Genomic DNA, 23515 nt, shown 5'->3' with positions numbered 1-23515 from the left:
CAGGTATGGTTGGTAACGCGGGAATATGCTTTGATGGTTTCTTAACTGCGGGTAGCTTCGTTTCGTGTGACTTGTTTGGCTCCTCTACAAAGTGAGGAATGCCCTTGGTAGTATCAGAGTTCACGTCATTCACCCCAAACTTCATGTCTTCGGTTGCTCGCTGCAGCTTGTTGTTATAACCCACGACGGAATTGGCGTTGATAATCAAATTACTTGGCATTAACCAACAACCAGGACTCAAGGCGTAATCCAGCCGCACTTTAGATTGTTGCACCGCAAGTTGATACCTTTGAACTGACTTGGATATGTCATTTTCTATTATTGCGGACTCAAACAGAACAAGGAATTCTTGTTGCGTTTCCCGCGAAGCACCTTGGGATCCAACAATGGGGCTGCGGGTATTTACCTGCGCTCCCAGGGTGCAGTAGACGAATGCTTCAAAGCTGCGGTTAATTCGAGCTAGGTTTCTTAGGCCTTTTCCTTTTAATAATACGAATGGATCCCAAGGACTGGGGTAAATCGTCTCAATCCTATCGATCAGCGTAACGTCATTCTTGCGACCACCCAAATCGTAAAACTTTAGGACTCCGGGGTATTTTTGATGATACATGTCTGCCGGACGCACGCCGTCAACATGCCAAGCATAAATAATACCCAAGCCATGCGTGGCGCCCTCCCGATAACGAAAGTCTCTCTGCTGCGGCTTAAACTCATTCATTAGCCTTTCTAGGGCAGCGGAATCGTAGTGGTTATCCATTCTATTAAAAAGCTTTTTCCCCCGGCAGCGGTACGCTAAGCTCCTTCAATATGCGCCGCATAGTAAAGGCAACATGGAACCTTAGAAAGGCAATGTCGAACATATCCGCGGCAACCCCGCAGCCCTTTGTAGCCGCCCAGACGGCAAAGTTTAACTGCTGCGGCCAGTACTTAAAGTTAGGCCCCCTTAACCATTCGTGGGCTTCTTTTCCTGAAGTGTGCGTAAGGTTAAAATCCTTAAAGATATCCCTTATTACTACGTTAAAGGTTTGCTTACCCACTGGAATCTTTAGGTGTGTTACCATCTTATCAAAGTTGTTTACGCCACCTTCAGCATCGTAAAATGGGTAATCCTGGTCGGTTACTAATAGATTCTTTGGAAAATTAGGCTGTACCTCCTTTGTTATTGACAAAGGCCGCTCGCTTACCTTCTTCATTATTTTTGGTTTCAAATCCTCATTGCTGTACATCCTAGAGCCGTTATAGTAAATCCCATCGGGTCTTCTTTCGAACTTACTGGGGTCTGCATGTGGAAACATCTTCCTAAAGGCCCTCCAGTTCCAGTAATCCCGGTTGTCGTGATGTGGCTGCTCCTCAATATCATTCCCAAAAGCGTCGTACATTAGTATATATAATGGATGTTATACCATCAGCACCTCCACTTTATCCTGAACTTCCTAAGGATGCTGAAAACTTTCGTCTGAATAAAGCAAATTTAATCCTGGCTTACTTGGAAGGGCAGACAAAACACTACGAAAAAGTCCGAAAAAAGTACGTCAGAGCCCGGAGTACGCTACATAAGATTTCGATAACTTCAGGATCCATATCTGTTGTGTTAACAGACTCCGGCGTTGCTACTTCGCTTACCGGACCGGGAATAATCGTTGGAGTTCCTTTGGCCGGCGTTGGGGCAGCCTGTGGTATCATTTCGGCTGTTGCTACGGGCATTATGAAACAGTTGTCAAGCAAAATATCAAAACACGACACGACAATAGCTCTGTCAAGGGCTAAAGTAAATACGATCACTGACCTTGTCTCAAAGGCTTTGCGTGACAGAAAGACAGACGACGTAGAATTCTCGCTTATTCTGGCCGAAGAAGACAAATACGAGAAACTAAAGACCGATATAAGGAATAAAAAAACAGTCGTAAGAGATCTTTCCGAGGAATCTCGCAAAAAGATCTACCAGGAGGCAAAAGAAGAGCTTCAAAGAAAGCTTGCTCAGTAAATATCGTGAAAGGATTTTATTTGCATATTGAACGCCGGCTGTCTGGGTCATATGCAAATTAATTTCACAAATTAATTTCACAAATGTGAAACGTTTTCACAAATGTGAAAGAAAATTGTGAAGGTTTTGATTAGCCGAAAACATGTGACGTAATCGTCTCATGCCATAAGATTCACTATCTTCTCGGAATCCATCCTAACAGGGGGTGGTTGGGGTCAATTTTTAAAAATATTTCATAGATTACGTCAGGGTAATAAGGAATATCCTTATCCAACCGACAAAACATCCACTCGGCTTTTGTAACATCAGAAACCTCAGGAATAGGGTCGCCGGTAATTTCAGACAAAAGATAGGGAATAGCTTTGTAATATTTCCCTAGTTTTAATTTTTTCAGCGTTTTCCGTAGACTTTGTGGGGTTGGCTCTTCTAAGTGGTCTATGATTTTCTTCCTTACTTCGTTGTTTAAATATACCGGTCGATAACCTTGGATATGACTCATCCAGTCCCTAAAGTATTTTATTCTCTTATAAGGTGTTTTCTTACGACCTCCATTGGCGTAATATTGCTCTTTGGTAGCATTTGGTACGGCATTACGAATATTCTTACCACACTCGTAACACTGTGCTGACGTGTCGTCTTCTATTCGCATTTTCTTACCACAACAAACATACTTATTAGGTGGTGGGGCAACAAACTTGGGTTTCAAGCACTTTACACAAAAGTCATAAACAAACTCTTTACATTCATGCATCGTATATAGAACGAATATTTTTGCAAACACAGCAGCAGTAAGGGAATTATCGCGCGGGTAATACCCGCTGCGGACGCTTAGTGTTTAACACAGGTAATACCCGGGCCTCCCGGTACCCCCTCCGCGAGCCCCCCTTACTGCTGCTGCATCAATACTTGAGTCAGAATTAGTGGAGAATGTTGACGCAAAAAAGTTATTAAATAGTTCAGCTTTTTCTTTGCCTGACGATGCTATAACGTCACGCTCATCCCATTTCATGGTCAAAGGGATGGAATTATTCTTTGTTTTGGATTTTATGAATGACCAAAAACGCTTTGGATTCTTTGAACTAGTGAGTTGACATACCTGTAGTAGCTTTTATTCAGTTCAGATTTCACTTAATTCCAAATCATTTTATACTTGTTCCAGTCACTTTCAAACTGGGTGGATTTAGATTTCTTTCTTTCTTCTTTATTGAATAATTTTCGAATTTCAGTTGTAATCCAAGGAACATTTTGTTTGAGTTTTATAGTCTTTGATGGAATGTTATTATGAACAGCTTTAAAGTTTATCTGAATCATGTAAACTTTGTTTTCCGAAAAATTTTCGGTCGTTCGTGATTCAGTACCGTATCTCTCCCGATCTCGCGCATGAAAACAGATGAATAAAAAAAAATCAAATTAAAATCGAATCTCAAAATCTAGTATTTATAGCTTATGTATCAAGCTTATCGAAAAGTATTTAAGGCTTATACAAAAGGAATAAAAATATCTTAATGAAGAATTAGGATCAGAAAACTATTTTGAAGTGATGACACATTTGGTTTTAACGTTCAGGGCCTTCATTTCACGAGTTTAGTAATTTTCTCTCGCTGATGCTATCTAATTATTTATTTTCTTAATTTTATTTCGGCAAAAATACGGCTCTTACAAAAACCTAATCTCTTCATAGATAACCAAACATTGTCATGTAAAAGAAGTAAAACTAAGCTTATGTTTTGCTCATCGTCTTTTAAGCAGTTTTCTATTCTGTCTTTATATGCCGTGTTCATTTGTCCATAAAAAGATAGGAAATCTCCGAAATTTGGATTTTAATGAAAGACATCCAAGGTAAATTTCACTAAACTTGACATTTTATTGGATTATCTGTACTTATCTTTCGTTTTTCAAGTAAAATTAACAAGGAATTCAAAGCGTAAAAATGTCGGCCATGGAAAACTTTGTCAAAAAAATTTTCAAGAACAAAACTAGCCCCTGGGTTGGACGGTGGTGGGTTGTGTACATGTGACCAAATTCCTAAGTGGGAGAGTACAAAGACTCGTGCGAAGATTTCATTTTTTCACTTCATGGTTTCCCTTATGACTGACATTGTCTTCATTTCGATGGAGAAAAAAAAATTAGAGACATTTTGCCCTATGGATTTTATTTTCATCTTTCAGTTTTATCTAAATTGGGCTCCCTTTGCTATTAAGATCTCCTTTGATTTGTCGATTCGTCGAAAGAAATTTAAACTGCTTGTCATAGAAAGTAAAAATATGCGATTGTTTGCTAAAAGCCACACACCTGAATTCTTGAAAAATACTTTCTTGATCCATCTTTGACTAAATGGAATTCTTTTCATATCATCTGTTGTCGGTCCATGATTTGTCCCAAAGCGATGTTTTCTGTGCATTTCTGAGTAGTTTTGCTTTGAAATCAAGCGGGATTTCTGTGTTGTGTTACACGGACGTACGGACGGACGGACGGAAGTGACGTCAGCCATGCCATGAAAAATCAACTCGATGGTTTACCATTTTTTCTTAAGTATGGTGCTCCGCTCGCGCGGGATATCCGCTAATAGGGTAACATCTAATCGAAATGAAATAGCGTAAAAAAGAAGGCAGTTCCGTGACCCCTAAGATATTGTACTAACGACTTAGGTGTGTATTACGGCTTAAGTTGTTTGAAATACAATTTTTAACACTTTAGTCTATCCCAACAAAAGTCTACATAATAAAATGAAAATACATAATCAGTGAGATAAAAGAAATTTCTTATGTTGTCCTATATAGGTGTCTAATAGGCCGTCGTCACACAAAATCGAAAAGACTATCCAGCAATGGAGAGTTGGTGCTCGAGTTGACAAACGTACTTTAAGACAGGCAGTTCGTGATTTCTGTGGCCAGTTCCCAATCTATCGCCTAGAGCCATATACTGCTGATTCAGTCTCTGTGATGGCTGCAGACCAGGGAAGTGCGCCCGCTGGTAAGTGTACTCACAGGTTATTTTCTAATTTTCATCTTCGCTACGATTAAGTACTAACTATGAAACCAAATAAAATATATAGATAGATAGACACCTTTATTTAAACTTGAATAAAATAACAACATGGTATTCCAGTCAGTGGCAAAATGCCTCTGCTATCAAAAGGAGCCCTGTTAAACATATACACAATATACAATATGAAATAGAAACTAAAAGGAGCTAGATATAATACACCTTTTGCTGTTCATTAACCGCAAAGGAATATTCATTGAAGCGAAGAAGCATTGTCATTAGAGCGAACAAGCATACAATAAGGCGAACGGAGTCTCAATAGTGCGATGGAACATTCATTAAGAAATTTAGCATTGAATTTGACAATCATGAATATGTTTGCGTGAGTTCATTAACGTTTTCAAACTTTCATTAGCGTTTTGGTGCAGACAATAAACCACAACACACATTCAATACAGCGTTTTGGACATTTATTTACGCAATACAATATAAGTATATTTTCCACTAGGAATTTTAGGATTTAGAATTTTAGGATCCACAGAAATGCATAAAATGGTACAACCACATGCAAACATATCGTCCAAGATGTTTAAATAGAGAACACATTCAAGGATAAATTCACTTTTTTGTTTTTGAAAATGTACAATCGTAAAAGCATAATATACTTATATTGTATTGCGTAAATAAATGTCCAAAACGTTGTATTGAATGCGTGTTGTGGTTTATTGTCTGCACCAAAATGCTAATGAAAGTTTGAAAACGTTAATGAACTCACGCAAACATATTCATGATTGTCAAATTCAATGCTAAATTTCTTAATGAATGTTCCATCGCACTATTGAGACTCCGTTCGCCTTATTGTATGCCTGTTCGCTCTAATGACAATGCTTCTTCGCTTCAATGAATATTCCTTTGCGGTTAATGAACAGCAAAAGGCGTACTACAGTATTAATCTACAATATTTACAATAATGTATTCAATTAAGCTATAAATACAAAGAGCTATATAAATAAAATACAATAATGAATTCATAAGATATAAAATAGACCTATAAATCATTTGCTTAACCTATTAAAATAATACATCCATGATAATAAAATGATTTCTTAGCAAGCTCAATTCTAACCTTTGGCAAATGTAACATATTACTTTGTCTTGTAATTCTACTATGAATAGCGTTGTAGTAAAATAATTTTTAAAAAATTGCGGGCAACTCCCATTGATACATTGCTTAACACGTTTGAACACATGATCAACCCGCCTACTTTGTAAATACAATACAATACAATACAATGCAATAAAGGTTTATTCCAGATGCAACTAAATAGTTTTACACAAATATATTAAAAGGCTTAAAGCATAAAGCGGGTACATAACAAAAGCAAAATAAATAAATAAATAGGCATCCAGAAAGGAAGTTAAGAGGTTAGCCCTATGTGAAACCCCCTATAAAAACTCCCTATAATTAAGTAAAGAGGGCCATTTAACTGAATGTAAGGCTCTAAGGCATCTAAGTAAAACTAGTGTAGCAATTTGAAAGACTGGAGATCTAGAATTACGTTGACATAAGCACGTTTCATAAAATGATATTGAAATACGTAATTTTTTTACAAAAAAAAAAAAAAAAAAAAGAAACTTCTTCCGCTCCCAAAATAATTATAATTGAGTATAAAACAATTATTTGGACTTTTCCTCAGCGTACGAAACGATTTTTTTTTTTAAATTGTTAGACAGTAATGGGATCAACATTTGTGTACTTTATCAACTATTTTCAACAGGTAGAACAAGGCGTGATATCAGGGAATTTCCACTATGCAACAATCATGTGCCCACGTGCAACCCTAATAAATGGGTGTTCTCATGCAAGATTCGTACCAGTCGCTGCGTTTATTACGTTTCATGCAAGCTCGATTTTCAGGGTAAACTCATGAGCTGTTCAACGCTTACTAAGCATCTTTACACCAGCATCGTATGCTGCTCCCCTAGTTGCTCCTAGATGTCCCTTAGGAAAGGGTATTATTATTCTTGTCGTAGAATAATGTAAAATGCAGCAAAAATAAAAACTTGAACATATGAAAATGTGTAATTTGATCATCTTTTTCAGAAAGGCAATCATGAATAATAATTACCTAAATAATCAAAACTTAAAAATCTATTTTGCAATGTTTAATTTCCGGAAACAGAGACTTTTTGAAGCTCATAAAACTCAAGAGCTACATATTTTTTTCGTTCTTCTCCTTCTTTAGCGGATTTCTCCAGACATATAATTCCTATCTTGTATTCACTAATAAACCCCCATAAAATAAAGCTTGACAAAATTAGTAATAAGAAATTGGAAACAAAACAAATATTGTTTTTGACCACAGAGTGCAGTAGATGGCTGGGATTTGTGTAAACTAAGAATTCAGATTACCAAGGGTTAGTTTCTATACCGCCCGCATTTTATTAAGCCTAATAAGTAGTTTTTTTAAATGCACGATATTGCGCTAATTGACCTTAAATTCTACGTTTTGGTTCAGAGACAACCAATTTTAGCAAGAAAAAAAATTAAGTCTTCAACGTCGAAGTTCATTCATTTATGGAAACATTTTACGTTTTATTTTATTTATAAGGAATCCCATATATATCTTTATTTTTATTTTTACACAGCTTTCGTTAGGGGGAAATTACTAAGGAAATCCATCTCGATCTATTGCATGGACCCAACAGATTGCTAGCTGGGCTAAAAATAACTCGTGCGATGGTTGGTCTGGACAATTTTACTATAAAATGACGCTTCTGTTCGGCAATGCGTTAACTCATCAACGAGACGTCAGTCGATTGTTCTTGTCAAGCCCAAGTTTAGCTTTTCGTGGTCTAGAAAACTAAGATAAATTTTTTTAAAAATACTTAAAAAAAGTGTTCGCTCGTTGTCTTGATTCGACAAAAGCATAGGATTCTTAACGTGCCTATCACCCTTCTGACAATATTCACAGTATTGATTCTACATGAGGTGAAATGTTGAATAATCCGGGAAAAAATAGTTTGAGTGCGGCTTCTTGAAGTTATAAAGGTTTTTCAATGCCCTCGCTAATGAGGAGTAATGATTTAAGAGGGAATGTCCACTATCACCGAGCAAAATCAAAAATACGTGGCACATAATGAAAAATCAAAATCCTTTATATTTTGTTCGTTAATACTCTAATTTATACTTAGAAACGTGGTGGGGTTTGTTTTCTGAAATATTATTTTAAACGCGTAGAATTTATCAAAACGTGAACCGGACCCGAGATTCGTCAAATTAGCCAAAAACATTGTGTGAAATAGCCTCTCGTAAACTTCGCTCTGTTCGATTCGCATCGCTGGAAAAATGATTTTGGGTTTTGAAATGTGTTAACAAGATGTTTGTGAAGAATTTGAGTGCAATTATATTCCTTACAATTATTTTTCCAAGGTCTTGGCAAGCCAGTAAAAATCGCTTTATTTTGAGAGCTAAAAAATCCTAATTTCTAACACTTTTTGAAAATTAATTTTCCCTAACCGGTAAAATTCCGATTTCCTTGAATTTTAAAGAATCGAAAGAGGAAATGTTGCTCTAAAACCTGATGTAAAAATTGTTTTGGGGCTTTTTGTTGTTGCGGAATTATAATGATCTGAAAATCGTGAAAATCACAACATATACCTGTCAACAACTCCAGACAATCCGGCACCCCGCTCAGACTAGACGGCCGAAACTTGAAGATTCGCACTTGTTTTCTCTTTTTATTTGGGTATGTAATATAAAATGAAGATCATCTTAAACTAGTTTTATTATTTATAGATCGGGTTCTTACAGAAATAAACTCTGTATCAAAATCATGTTGCAAAAGATCGATGCGTGTGTGACCTTGGCACGTGCATTAATTATAGTGTTAAAGTCCTTATTGACTGCTTGTTCAAATCCAACAGTTCTTTAAAATATATTATTTACTATTATAAACTCCTTTTTCGGTCTGAAATACCTATATGCTCAATATATATTGTTTCAATACTTGACTTTATACACGATGACGGCATGCGTGCGTATGTCTCTTGTAGGTAATAAATTAAAATCAATATCATTGTTATAAATGAAAAAAATACATATCAGAAAATTTTTTCATTGGCTTTTTTATTTTATCAATTACTATTACCCTTACGATCAAGGCATCCGTATTTGTCACACCATGCACGAAATGACGAAATGTAACGCATAGAAAATATATCATTTACTAAGGGACCGACCATTTCTCTTCTGAGGGCGGGGGGATTTTGCAAATGATATGCTTATTTCCAGTGAGAAAAACACGAATATCCTTTTGTTTTTGTGTTTGTTATCTTTTTTTTTTTTTTTTCATCACAAAAATAAAAAAAATAAAAAAAAATAATTAAAAAAATAAAATAAAAAAAAGCGCAAAAGAATATTCACACACACAAAAAAAAAATCTCGTAGGAATATTTTTCGAAATCACCAAATAGCTAAATAAACTCCTTACTCAAAAGTTAAATGGTCGGGCACGTAAAAGTCAGTAAGAATGCGATGGAATTCACTGTCACATGGGCTAAATGAGTTTCATCCGTGTTGAGGCTAATCCTCAACAAGGGTATTCCGGAGTTCCCGCGTTCCTATGTTTCTATTCTACGTCTGCATAAATGTCCCGCAATCCTTTGCGCGGTATATGTTTTACATGTGCTTGAAGTAGTGTGCCGTACTTGTATTCCGTGGTGTCAATTAGGTGAGTTTTTTGTACTGTTTTCCTTTTTTATTTCCCTTTATACATTGTAATTTTAGCTTTGGAATTTTAGGTTTCACCGGGCCTTTTCCCTAGCCTGTTTCTTCGTGGTATTGGACTGATTTGTGTGAATAAAGTTTTAGCCTTTAAACTATGCCCGTGTAGAGCCAAATCGACACATAATTCCTTCGAACCAAACACGCTACTTCAGTCCGTCAACAACGGAAAACAATAAAAAAAAGCATCTAATTCTTCATTTTTTTTTCTTCTGCTGAAGGGGGGCGGGATCCGCCGTTGTCCAGTCCTGGACAACTAACACTGATGATTCATCAAGTGTGTTCAGTACGTTAGCCCTTGCAACTTGGTGAATGTGAGCTCCTCATTGACACTGGGTAGCAATCAATAACCAGCTTGGGTGGTAAGTGCTTAATCTGTCTTCATAATTGTCATATTTCGTGACTGCACGGCCTCAGGGATGATTTAGAATATCCACGGACTAGTCCAAGTACGACTGTTTATTTTTGATTGACGGCAGCGCGCAACTACCGAGTTCGCAGAATTTCAATTAACTCTAAAGAAAAGTCTTGTTCTCGGGAGTCATCATAATCAATCAAATTCAATGCACATATATTTAACGTGAAAAAATAGATTGTAGGATTGGTATCGATTGTGTATTCGGACGTATTTTGTTTATACAAGAAATGTCAGTCTAATAATAAAAACGTTTAAAACACAGAGATATTTCTGTCATAATAGGAAATTGAAAGAAATTGGTAAAATGGAAGTTTAAAAAAAAAAAGACAGACAGACAAACGGACGGACGGACGGACGTAGACAGAAGTAAATAAATGAATGAATGAATGGATAAATGAAGGAATGGATGGATGAAGGAATGAATGAATTAGGGGATTAATGAATGAATTAATTAATAAAGGGTTAGGAACCCCCTTTCAGGACTCTCTTTTTTAAGTATTAAACTTTGCACTGTTACAGTAAAACGTTATCTTACTGATATTGTTTTACATATATTTATGGCACAAAAGCATTGAATGCTTATGATATATATTGAATTGAAAAAAGGAATGTTTGCTGAAGGATAGCCCAAGAAGGGTTACGTTTTTTTAAGGAGGCTCGAAACGGTATTTCTGAGCGCGCGCGCTCTATAAATTTTTGATATTCAAACTGAAAAAAATCAAAAACTCTGTGGTGAAATTTCTTCAAATTTTGCATATGGCTTTAGTTTATGTTTTCAAAAACTTAAGGAAAAATTTAAAAAATTCTATGAGGGAACTATTCCAAACCAATTTTATCGATTTTTACGAAATTCCTATTAAAGATTTTTTTCCTTTTTTTGCCAAAAAGAAGATTGCGATACAAACTTTAAATATTCCGCTTTTTTAAAAAAAATTTCACCATTCGGTTCTTGAGTTATGATTTTTTAAATGAACACTTTTGATGGCATTCCAAGTGTTCTCATGTTGTCATAGCAACGTCTGGCGTCATTTTTTCATGTTCATTGTGATCTTTGGTTTATAGTCTTTTGCATTCCGGGTTTACTTGCTGTCATATTATAGCCATATAAGTTTTTTGGTTCATAATTGTAAGTGTATGTGAAGGCACAAAACACTTTCCAACCTCCTTAATTGTAACGCAGTGGGGAAAAGATGTTGTTGCGTCGAGATCGAGTGACAGAAAAAAAATCGAGTCTGAAACAGTCTAAAATCGAACTCTATTCAAAATGATTTGTGCAAAGATTACAAAGAAAAGAGGAATATTGAGCATAGGTATTTCAGTCTGAAAGAACAAGGAAAGACTCAAACTAACCGAACTGTTGCCAATCTCTTATTGGCATGAAATGCTAGACATCATCTTCTTTTTTAAAGCAATTAATGGATTGGTGGACATAGAGAATGTGCTACCGTCAATAAGGGATACCGGCAGAACAAGGGCCGCACCAAGCAACAACAGAGCAGTGACATTCACTCAGAAAAGATGTAGAACGACCACGTACCAACGCTCTTTCTTCATTAGGGTATGCAGGACGTGGAACGCCCTACCGGAAAATCTAAGAAATAAGAATGTTTCTCTTTTCATCTACAAGAAATCTCTTGTAGACTACTATCGTCGCGCTCTGCACCTCGTTTATGACCAGGAAGATCCTCGGACATGGAAAACCATCTGTATAAAATGTAACACTGCCCGAGGATTGCAGAGCGCCCCATCATGCTGCTATTAACTGTCAATAATAAGGATAATCAAGGATAATCAATGATCATCAAGAGAAAAAGGACATAATAAAAAAAAAAAAAAAAAAAAAAAAAAAAAGAGAACAAAATAACTTTGTTCAAACGAACCTCTTTTAAATTAATGTATATATGTGAGGGGCCACTGTAATTGGCACACGCTGTAGTGGATTCCCAGCCAGTATTTATTTATGTATGTATGTATGTATGTATGTATGTATGTATGTATGTGTGTGTGTGTGTGTGTGTGTGTGTGTGTGTGTGTGGTGTGTGTGTGTGTGTGTGTGTGTGTGTGGTGTGTGTGTGTGTGTGTGTGTGTGTGTGTGGTGTGTGTGTGTGTGTGTGTGTATGTGTGTATGTATGTATGTATGTATGAGTGAGTGAGTGTGTGTGTGTGTGTGTGTGTGTGTGTGTGTGTGTATGTATGCATGTAATTATTCTCGTGTGTGTGTAGTGTGAGTGGGTTAATGTGTGAGTGTTTGAATGGCGAAGCTAAATAAATAAATAAATAAATAAACAAACTCTGGGAAATTATGACCTATGTATTACGTCAGAAACAATTTAACAATGTAACATTTTAGCAATAATGCCCTTATTTCTTTCAGATATATGCATTATTAGAATGTCTTATATTGTTTAATTTATTGTTTAGCTTACAAGCTGTTTTGTAATATATAAGACGTCATTATGGCGTCATAATAACGTGATTGGCGTAGCTAATGACAATTAAAGACTTAGCAAACATTATACCTTCATTAAACATATATTTTTTAAAGATTAGTGTTATACTTTCGGTCTTGTAGGGAGTATCCAATAAATACAGTTTTAGCCAATATTTGCAATGTCATAATGACTCTAAGCTGACAAATCCAAAAAAATAACGTGACACGTTAAGGAATTACTTAACAGACACGTAACAGATCAAAACAAACAAAATGGCGTACTTGAGCGAAGAGCAAAAAAGTCTTTTATCTCGTAGAAAAAGGTTTTAGTGTGTTTATTAGTGGAAAAGCTGTAAGCGGAAAACCATTAATTAGATATATTTTAAAGGAGTTGAGAAAGGGAGCAAAAACTGCTTCGAGCTTTATTGATACCGAGCGGTTTTATGTCATGTAAAAAAATCTCTTCTTCTGCCTTCTTCATGCACGGTTGTTTCTTGTTAGTGATATTCATTTGTGTTTTGTAAACTAAATATGCCTCCGTAGTTTTGATAGCTTCCCCATTAGATACGGAAAACAAACTATTGATTATTCTGTAGACAAATTGAAATTTCAAATTGAATTCATGACTGTAACGATTTCAAAAACATTCGAACGAGTGACTCAACAGTTCATCTTGAACATAAAATCATACGCTCATGTTATGTAAATTCATAAATTCAGCTACTTCAAGTTTCGACAAGGGAGCACGTGAAATTTTTGATCGTGTAATCCAGCCATCAATGTGCATAGCAACCGCCTGTGTGCATAGCAATCTGCTTCGAGCATATGCGATAAAATTTCCACCGTTTCATTCCCCTTCTATTACACTCGTCATTTCCTTCCTTACAGGATCGTAAGCCATTCGGATCGGCCGAAACCAAAACACTACGAGGAACGCCTGTCACATGATGGATTGCGCGCGCTTGATAGATCAACCAAGAACAATAACTTTCTTTACACAAACAACATTTTAATGTGCTCCCTCGCTCTAAATATGGTTAACACACTGGTATATAATTAAACAATAAACCCCTTGCAGCATGTCGGAATACAGCTCAATTTCGAAGACATAACAATAGGTTTCAAATTCTCATGAGATTTAAATTATTTTGTTTTGACGTCACATCCAAGAGGTCTATCGAGTACAAGTAAGCTACTAGCTAACTTCATTTAGTTATAAGTACACCTTTTGCTGTTCATTAACCGCAAAGGAATATTCATTGAAGCGAAGAAGCATTGTCATTAGAGCGAACAGGCATACAATAAGGCGAACGGAGTCTCAATAGTGCGATGGAACGTTCATTAAGAAATTTAGCATTGAATTTGACAATCATGAATATGTTTGCGTGAGTTCATTAACGTTTTCAAACTTTCATTAGCATTTTGGTGCAGACAATAAACCACAACACGCATTCAATACAACGTTTTGGACATTTATTTACGCAATACAATATAAGTATATTATGCTTTTACGATTGTACATTTTCAAAAACAAAAAAGTGAATTTATCCTTGAATGTGTTCTCTATTTAAACATCTTGGACGATATGTTTGCATGTGGTTGTACCATTTTATGCATTTCTGTGGATCCTAAAATTCTAAATCCTAAAATTCCTAGTGGAAAATATACTTATATTGTATTGCGTAAATAAATGTCCAAAACGCTGTATTGAATGTGTGTTGTGGTTTATTGTCTGCACCAAAACGCTAATGAAAGTTTGAAAACGTTAATGAACTCACGCAAACATATTCATGATTGTCAAATTCAATGCTAAATTTCTTAATGAATGTTCCATCGCACTATTGAGACTCCGTTCGCCTTATTGTATGCCTGTTCGCTCTAATGACAATGCTTCTTCGCTTCAATGAATATTCCTTTGCGGTTAATGAACAGCAAAAGGTGTATTTATATTCGGTGGCCTTTAGAGACGACAAAAGTCTCTACAATTATAAACAATATATTATACCACGAATCTACCCTCAGTCCCAGAAGAATCTCCGTGTTTCTCTTCCTTTCTCATCTCGTTAAGCTCTGGAACGGATTCCTCTATCTCCACGGGCTTTTTACATTTATAACGGTAGCAAAAATAACCGATAACCAGCAAAACAAACAGTGCCAAGGCTATGAAGCCAACAACAGCCAAAATTTTCTTCCAGCGTTCTACAAATTAAAAAATAAAAAAATAAAAAAATAATAAATAAATAAATAAATAAATAAATAAATAAATAAATAAACAAAAAATAAATAAATAAAGAAGAAAATAAAAGAAAAAGAAAAAGAAAAAAAGAAAACAGGGAATTGCACACAATAAAGGGCAAAAACTATATCCACAAAATTGCAACATTTTGCACTATTTAGTAGTAAATAGTGCTAAATAAACAATAGAAAACAATAGGATTGGCATAATTTAGCAGTATTATGTATTAGTGGTATTTATGTTGCATACTTAGTGCAGTTTTCGTATGACTGTGAAAAGTTCACGGCACGAACACGGTCGTGACACAGCAAAGGATACGCCAGACAAATCACATTACACGAGAATTTACTCTCCATCCAATCAAATACCCGGAACACGGCACAAACACGGCGCGGACACGGTCATGCCAAGATCACGGCACTTTTAGACTAATCATATTGCGCGTGAAAAAAATCAGCCAATTAAAATTCTAGAAAGTATCACGGTCACGGCACGTCACGCTTACGGCACTGAGCTTTTCACAGTCATACGAACACTGCACTATAGTGTTTGTACTCAAAAGTGACATTAAATAGGGTAAAGAAAAAAAGGTAAATCGAAAAAATCTAATATCGGGAATTTAACGGCAAAAATTGTTCTTTAAGATGAATAGTCTTCACAAGAAAAAAGAAAAAAAAAGGAAAGAAAAGAAAAGAAAATAACGCCGGAGGGCGTCGAAACTTCGAGTATACAAGTCTTCAAATTTAGAGAGAAAAAGAAAGATACAACAACAAAAAACAAACAAAAATGCTACTTTTTCTTATCTAAACGAGCAAGTAAAACTTGTCAAGATATACATGCTCTTGACAGTACCGCTTTATCAAATAACAATGCTTTACTAAATTTATATAAAGTAAGGAAAAAAATGTTTAAAATTGTAAGAAAAATGCTTACGTGAACGGTGTTTCAAGTTAGGCCTTAAACCCTTATGACGTTTCATACCTAAACTCTCACAATCCTTTTCAAAATATCCTTTCATATTCAAATGCTATGAGCAGCGTTGCATTTAAAATTATGTGTGACGACATACGCGCAACTGGCATCCTTTTTACCCACACTGACTCTACAATGTTCTCTGTAAGAAGGCATGCCTTGGTGTAAAGCTTGTTTTTAAATCAAAAATAGTCGAAATTTGGTTGCAATTACACATTGTGAAAAGCCGCGAATTTTGAAGGGTGGCGCGTATGACGTCTCTTCCTTCGAATCACTAAAAGTTGCCAGGAACGCAATCGCTTAATGGTGGACTCAAACGGCCAAACTTTACCGGCTAAATACAACATCTTCCCTGTCTCGTATCGAAAAAGAATTTGGACAGTAAGCTATCATTATCATCATCAGGTTTTCCCTCTCGGCCCGTCCTTGGCCTTAGGGCACAACTGCTCCGGGAAACGTCCTCTGAGCAGATGTTTGAACTTGGTTTTGTCCATCATCATTTTTCTGGCTTGCATTGGATCTATTTGGAGGAGATCCTCAACTCGATTCCAAACTCTTGAAGTGTTCCTTTAATCGAAAAGGACCTGTTTCTGGAGGGCGTCATTCTCCATGCGACAAACATGGGCCATGTATTTAAGATGTTGGACATGGCAATAATCCTGGATGGAACTGGATTTTGTTATTTCCCGTAGTCGCTCATTTGATATTTTATATCCCCAATCCAGCTGTCCTTCCACCAAGGTAGCTGGGTCGACACCCTTTTTTTGCTTGTTGCGAGGAACACTTTTCCTTGCATAGCCTCCCGATACCATCTTCCTTAGAAAATTATTCCACACACTCTCAACCTTTTGTAGTTCTGAGGCGGACAGGTGACATGCCTGAATGCTATACAATAAACGTGATCTGACACATGAGGTAAGGACCTTCATGCGCATAGATAAGTGAATTTCTCTGTCCATCAAACAATTCTTCAGTTCATCCCACTTCTTAAATGCAGATGCGATATTGGCATGCAACGCTGCTGCTGAGTTGCTTATATTGCTGATTACATGTCCCAGATACCGGAATGTCCGGACATTCTTGATATCCACGCCATTTACTGATACTAGGGTCTTCTGATCTTTGATGGCATCATCAACGTTAAACGCCATTGTCTCGGTCTTGCTATAGGACATCTGTAGCCCAAATCGAGTAAAAGTATTGTCATAGATAGATAGGACCAAGTTTAATGCCTCTACACTTTTTGTGAAGATTGCCACATCATCAGCATAAAGTAACTCTAACTCTTCTCCATCCAGATGTTGGTGCCCGTTTTCGGCACTCTCGAGGTGACACTTCATTAGGGAGGCAGAACTCTACAAGAATTCCTGCATCGAGGCATTGCTTCAAAATTTGGTACTTTGCACATTGCATTACGAAGTCCATGTAGTTATTGAATATTGGTGAACTCTCAAGAGCGCCTTGGCGGCAACCCACATACGTATTGAAGTACTGTTGGGCTCCTTTAATGCAAGCTTTAGTGCCAGTAATATTGAAACTAAATTGGGGCATTGTAGACGGATGTCCAACACTCTAAATAGTGCTTCACGTGGGACCCAATCATACGCGGCCTTAAGGTCAATGAAGCAAACAAACAGCGGATTTCTTTTTTTCTCCAGTATATGTCTTGTGATGTATATGGCGTCGCACGTCGATCGATTTCTTCTAAAGTTAAATTGCGTCTCCATAAGGATGATTTCGTAGACTGGCCTTACTCTTTCAATGACAATGCCTGCTAAAATCTTTGACATTGTGGCAATGATGGAAATACCAGGATAATTATCGGACAGGCTTTTTGACCCCTTCTTGTGTAAACACGTTATTGTTGATATTAACCATACACTGGGAACCTTAAGACACGTCCATGCTGTGTTGAGTAGGATGACTAGGTACTGGAGGAGTGTTGCAGATTGAGAATACTTCAACTGTTCTACATAGATGCCATCTGTCCCCGGACACTTCCCGTTGTTAAATCTCTTGGGACAACGTTCAATCTCGGCCGCTTCAGGTGGCGGTTTTCATCTATAGGTTGTATATCCTCAGATAGTAATATGTACGGAAATTCTTCTGGCTTAACCAGCTCAGGTTGAAGTTGGAATGGTCGCTGGCCTAAATGTTGGGGAAAATGCTTCTCTAGCTTCTGTTGGTGAATGACTTGCATGTTCTTCCTCGGCATTGAAGAGTAAATCTTCGACAAACGAAATTCTTCTTCGACATTTCTTTGTTCACTAGCTGCATTGATTTTTTGTGCCTTCTCACTGAAGTACTTGTTTTTCAGTGCTATGCGCATCTTTCTTATTTGTTTGGACAGCTCCTTTCTTTCCTCGGGATCACATGATTGATGACAGTTTGCAATCAGCTCTAAAAGCTCGTTATTGACCCATGGTTTAGTATCACAATCTTTCTTCCTTTCTGGAATGACCTTCCTCGTAGCTTTCATTACAGCATCTACATCTTGCCTGTCTATATTACATGTCTAGTTTTATATGGTACAATATCCAGGGATGGTGTCATTTTCGTAAGACTAGCACTTTCAAACTCTTTTGAGAATAGCAAATAAAACTATAGCGAAAATTAGATATAGCATAACGAATTAGAGAAACCGAATGGGATTCTGGGAGTATAGGTATAAAACGTCAACATGCTTGAGGTCTATCATCTTATTGTATGGAGACCTCAATATTTTTTCCCGAATTCCAATGTATAGCGGATTTTATATCATAGATACTGAGATTTACACACGGAAATCTAGTTTAGTAAATTCTCGTTCGTGTGCTGAATTTAGCCAATGAGAAAGGCGAACGATGTTTTTCACTAGTGAAAAAATACCGTTCGCATTCTGATTGGAAGAACGATGTATTTTTACTAGTGAAAAATTATCGTTCGTCCAATCAGAAACAAGATCGACGAAGCCTCGTTGTGTCAGCAAACTGGCGCCTTGGCAACTTGAGCGAAAGTGGCTGCAGAAAGCTCCAGATCTGTGTCACTCGACAATTCAGTAGAGTCGTTCATTAAAGAACAAGAAAATACAAATACTGTGAAAGAGACGACAAGAGATGTTTCCTTGTTAACCAAGTTTCTTCAAACTAAAGGTAAAACACGCATCGAGATAGCCGACATTCCTCCTGTCGAGCTGAATGAACTTTTCAGTGAGTTTTTCGTGTGTGTATGAACCAAAGAAGGCCAAGAGTACAAACCGTCGTCGCTACGAGGGATGTTGTCTAGTTTTGAAAGATATCTTGAATCAAAGTCCTATCCAAACAGCATTATCAATGATCTTGTGTTTGAAAAAACGCGAAAAGCACTATCCTCCAAGCAGAAACAGCTAAAGAAACTAGGGAAAGGAAACAAGCCTAACGCTTCCGCTTTCAATTGTCAAACTTTCTGACTTGAATTTGTAAACGATATATAATAAAAAAACGAAATTAAATTCAGTTTATTTATTAAAACCCTTTTTTTAGTGCAGTAGTGTCCATATTTTTGATTGTTTGTTTTTAGTCAATAAGCTTATCAGTCAATATGGTCGCCTGGCCTGTAGACCAACAACTATATTAGTTTTATTGTAGGAAGTTTTGATCCTTGAAATCTCAGTATCTATGAGATAATTATTTCTCAATTGACACGTTTTTCTTTGTTATTCAAAAAGGCTTTAGTTTTTGTTATTTCTCAATTGACACGGTTTTCTTTGTTATTCACAAGGCTTTATTTTTGTTATAACCCTCATTATAAATGCGAGGTCAATATATAGTTATTAACCTGGTTAATATCACATATAGACCGTTCGCATTTATAATGAGCAACATTAGATAGAAAACCTTCTCAATTGATAAATAAAATACTTAATTACCTCGAACGTCGGCAATAAGCCTATACATCCCTCGGGCCTGCGGCCCTCGGGATCTATATGGCTTATTGCCGACGTTCGAGCTAATTAACTCTTACTTATAACCCTCATTATAAATGCGAAGTCAATATGTAGTTAGTTATTAACCTCGTTAATAAATATATATAGACTTCGCATTTATAATGAACAACATTTGATAGAAAACCTTCTCTATTGACAAATAAAATACTTTATTACATCCATTTTGAAATCACAAGCAAATCCTGCAATCTGATAAGTTCCCTGCAGCATTGATATCAGCAGTGAATACAAGCAGTGAGCATTGGCTGTATGGACAAGAGCCAGTTTATTACAACCCTTTTGAGCAGGATTGTATTGCTATTTAATGTAAGTAAATGATTCTTAATACATGTAATGCCTTTTGGTCCTATATAAATTCATTTTAGCTTTTTAAATTGAAAGTGTTGTTTTTCAAAATGAGAATCACTGCTCGATCAGTATAAATAAGTTCTCTTGACAGCATGTTTGAATCAACTGCTTTTAGATTGTAAGTCATGTCGGTTTAACTGGAAAAAAACCCGTCTTTTTCAAAAAAGATTTCAAAATGGATATAATAAAGTGGTTATTGAACTTCGTGTCGTGCAATTTTGGTCTGAAATCAAAGTTGCAATTACAAATGTCACTCTCGCTACGCGGTCGTGCGATTTTGTAATCTCGCGTTTGAGTTCAGACCAAATTGCACTCCACTCAGTTCAATTACCATTATTAATTACCTCGAACGTCGGTAATAAGACTATACATCCCTCGGGCCTGCGGCCCTCGAAATGTACATGGCTTATTGCCTCCGTTCTCGGGAATTAACTCTTACATAAAGTACGGAATGGAAAATACTTGTAAGGTTTTTATCACTCGTTAATGCGTATCAGAAAACTCACTCGCTACGCTACGCTCACTCCTTCGTTTTCTAATAATAAAAATAAAAATAATACAAAATGGGGTTTAGCAGTGGCATTTCTACAGAGTAGCTATTCATCCACTGTCATTCCAATGGGAATTTAGGAGTTGATTTTGGCGGAGGGAGGAAAGCCGGGGTACCCGGAAAACCCTCGAAGCACAGGAGAGAACCAACAAACAACCCTACTCACATACGACACCGAGCTCAGCGGGACTCAAACCCGGGTCGCATTGGTGAGAGGCGAGCGCTGTAACCGCTACGCCACCCGTGCTTCCCACATGTCTTTTTTTAAGAATGTAAGAATAATCGTTATATCAAGGTAAATTACTGCGCTTTTCAATTGAGTTTGGAACGGGTAGATCTTTTATCCATTAGTATTATGTGGAAACAGCTTTTCTTTTCCTTGGCGCCTTTTCTTCTTGTTCAAATCTCCATCATGAGTTTTCAAGTTAAGGTCAAGCATTTTCCATAGAAAAAATATACAATTTCAAATAAATGTCGTTTCAGTATATAGTAAAACTACAAATTTTAAAATCTATGAGACAACACTTTAGATGTCCATCGTTGGGTTATCTCGACCCGTTTATCACAACAATACGCTACAAAGATGGCGATGCTACTTCATTATGGAGACGACATACAATTCTGAATTTTCTTATACTTCTCAACTCGTGCATAAAAACCGTACGCGCGCATTTTCCATTAAGTAATCTCTATAAAATAACTGGGATAATCTTGGAAAAAAAAGCAAATTGTAGACGTCAGGCTTCTGGTTCGTGTTTTTAAACAAACAAAGAAAACACGTCCCCTTCTCACAAGTTTAATAAACAAAGCCACACAAAAATAAAATAATAATAATAATAAATCAAGAGGAAAAAATAATAAAAAAATAAAAAAAGAAAGAAAGAAAAACAGGGTAAAGGGGGAAGGGAAATGGTAATGGATTCTGCTTACGAGGTTCAGAAGTTGGTTGCACTGTCGTAGTAGGGAACTTTGTTGGGGAACTTGCAATAACGTGGGAGTTGTTTGATAAGATATCCAAACTCGTTCCATATAAAATCAAGGACCAGCTATAAAGTGTACCTGGAAATGATATAAAAAGCATTAGATATGGAATATTTTTTTTAGAATGTAAGAATAATAGTTACATCGACGTAAATTACTGCGCTTTTCAATTGAGTTTGGAATGGGGTAGATCTTTTATCCATTAGTTTTATTTACAACAATACGCTACAAAGATGGCGAGGCTACTTCATTAAGGTTCATTATGGAGACGACATAGAATTCTACATTTTGTGAAAGAATGCAAAGGCTGTGACTGATAGAGACTAAAAGGGTAAAGATAGAGGCTGGCGAAATTGATTTACCCGCAGTTAGATACTCGTCGACACAGAACAAAGATTTCAGGCCAAGGAAGGAAGGAAGGAAGGAAGGAAGGAAGGAAGGAATTCTGTTGTTTTTTGGGCAAGTCTTAATCCTCCTAGTATTTGCTGAAATGAAGCACAAGGAAACTCAACAACAAACTCGAATAAAATTAGACATGACTAGGCCCCCTTTAGGCGTTCACTGGGTATCATGCAATGAGGCCTAGTGTAGCTGAAGAAATCTGCAGATAGCCAAAGACAATGGAATGTTTCACAGAAAAGAATAATTTCGTTTTGCTCGTCTAACAAGATCTTCTCCTTTAAGGTGTTCCCCACGTAATATAAAAATAATTGCAAGCCATGCGCTTATTTCCTCCAATAGACAGTGCTGTGTTATGCATGTCACACTACTTGTCAACTTGACCTTGCGACGACTCGACTGACCAAATTGTCCAAACTTGCCCATAGTAAATGTATTCGACTGAAGAAGAGAATTTCACCCAGAAAAATCTGATTCATGTGCTCGCCCAAATAAGCTAAGTTTTTCTTCGAATTCCTTTAGAAATTTATTTCAGCTTGTCTTTATTCGGGTATAATTCACTTTTTAAAGCAAATCTTGAAGTTGTTGGGCGAGACGGCGTTCATGTGTCTCATATTGATCAAAGCCTAGGAATGTTAAGTTTATTGAGAAACGCTTTATTTGTATGGTAAGTCAGGCCGATTTTTCCTCAAGATTCCATCGGAATTGGTATTCGTTTTGTTTTTTTGTTTTTTGTTTTTGGTATTTTTTTTAGGTTCTCCTTTTATCATTTATTAAGGAAGATCATGGGCATTGTTCGCGCGCATCCTTTCTACGCATGAATTTAGTGAGTACGCGCTCATCGTGATGACTTCAATCCAATGTTTTTATAAGCAAAAATCTTTAAAAAACGTCTTTTATCTCTTATGGCTCAAAAACAAAAAAGGGGAACCCCGTTTTTATTATATCGTTTTTTTTGATAGTACTTTGTAATACCTAACAGGTAATTCCCTTGAAAGAAATTTGGCCAATAACTTTGTCCTGAAACTTTGCATGGACAATATTTATGTTATGCACATTTAAAAACTGCAATTAAAAGAAGGGGTCACCATTCTCGTTTTTTCCCTAGATGCTCTCCAAATATGTCAATTTATGGGTTTTATAGTGAAATGCGGTAGAAACCGGAAGCTGGAATCAAGAACCTTTATACGCAGTTTAAAGTACTTTCATATAACAAAACGTACTTATAACTCGAAGTTTACTAGATAATCAATACTATTAAATCCATCAAAGTCATTGGATGACTATGATTCTTGAACTACTAGTGAAAAATGCAGGTATGTGCGCCTCTACGAACGTCCAAAAATTGCACATGTAAACTCTTCTCATCAAAATCTATTTTGAAAATCTATCCAATAAACTTTCCTTCATATTTTTATATACAATGACGAACATCGCATTTATCAAAAATCTGAAATAAAA

General features: G+C 36.5%; 2 protein-coding genes and 1 long non-coding RNA gene across 3 annotated transcripts in view; 1 reads left to right on the top strand and 2 right to left on the bottom strand.

The window, feature by feature from the left end:
* Nucleotides 1-4536: 4536 nt before the first annotated feature.
* Nucleotides 4537-7048, top strand: LOC116287072 (uncharacterized). Its single transcript, XR_016119981.1, has 2 exons — nucleotides 4537-4957; nucleotides 6748-7048. It is a non-coding gene; the product is annotated as an uncharacterized LOC116287072 (long non-coding RNA).
* Nucleotides 7049-14442: 7394 nt separating this feature from the next.
* LOC116292126 (proprotein convertase subtilisin/kexin type 6-like) overlaps nucleotides 14443-23515 on the bottom strand; it is a 124807-nt gene continuing 115734 nt past the window's right edge. The window contains exons 12-13 of the mRNA XM_089031253.1: nucleotides 21605-21733; nucleotides 14443-14803 (exon numbers count right to left, since the gene is read on the bottom strand). Of these exons, the coding sequence (XP_088887379.1) occupies nucleotides 14604-14803; nucleotides 21605-21733 (329 nt within the window). The 3' untranslated portion in view covers nucleotides 14443-14603. The remainder of the gene's footprint in view (nucleotides 14804-21604; nucleotides 21734-23515) is intronic.
* LOC116305911 (uncharacterized) lies at nucleotides 16382-17024 on the bottom strand. The gene has a single exon (XM_031715914.2). The coding sequence runs from the start codon at nucleotides 16985-16987 to the stop codon at nucleotides 16382-16384; it is 606 nt and encodes a 201-aa protein (XP_031571774.2). The 5' UTR covers nucleotides 16988-17024.

Source organism: Actinia tenebrosa, unplaced genomic scaffold (genome assembly GCF_029948245.1).
Source record: "Actinia tenebrosa isolate PJP-AT-01 unplaced genomic scaffold, QUT_ActTen_1.0 PGA_scaffold16__25_contigs__length_10494907, whole genome shotgun sequence".
Taxonomy (NCBI): domain Eukaryota; kingdom Metazoa; phylum Cnidaria; class Anthozoa; order Actiniaria; family Actiniidae; genus Actinia; species Actinia tenebrosa.
Note: the sequence above shows the minus strand (reverse complement) of the source record. Positions and strands in the feature narration are given on the sequence as shown.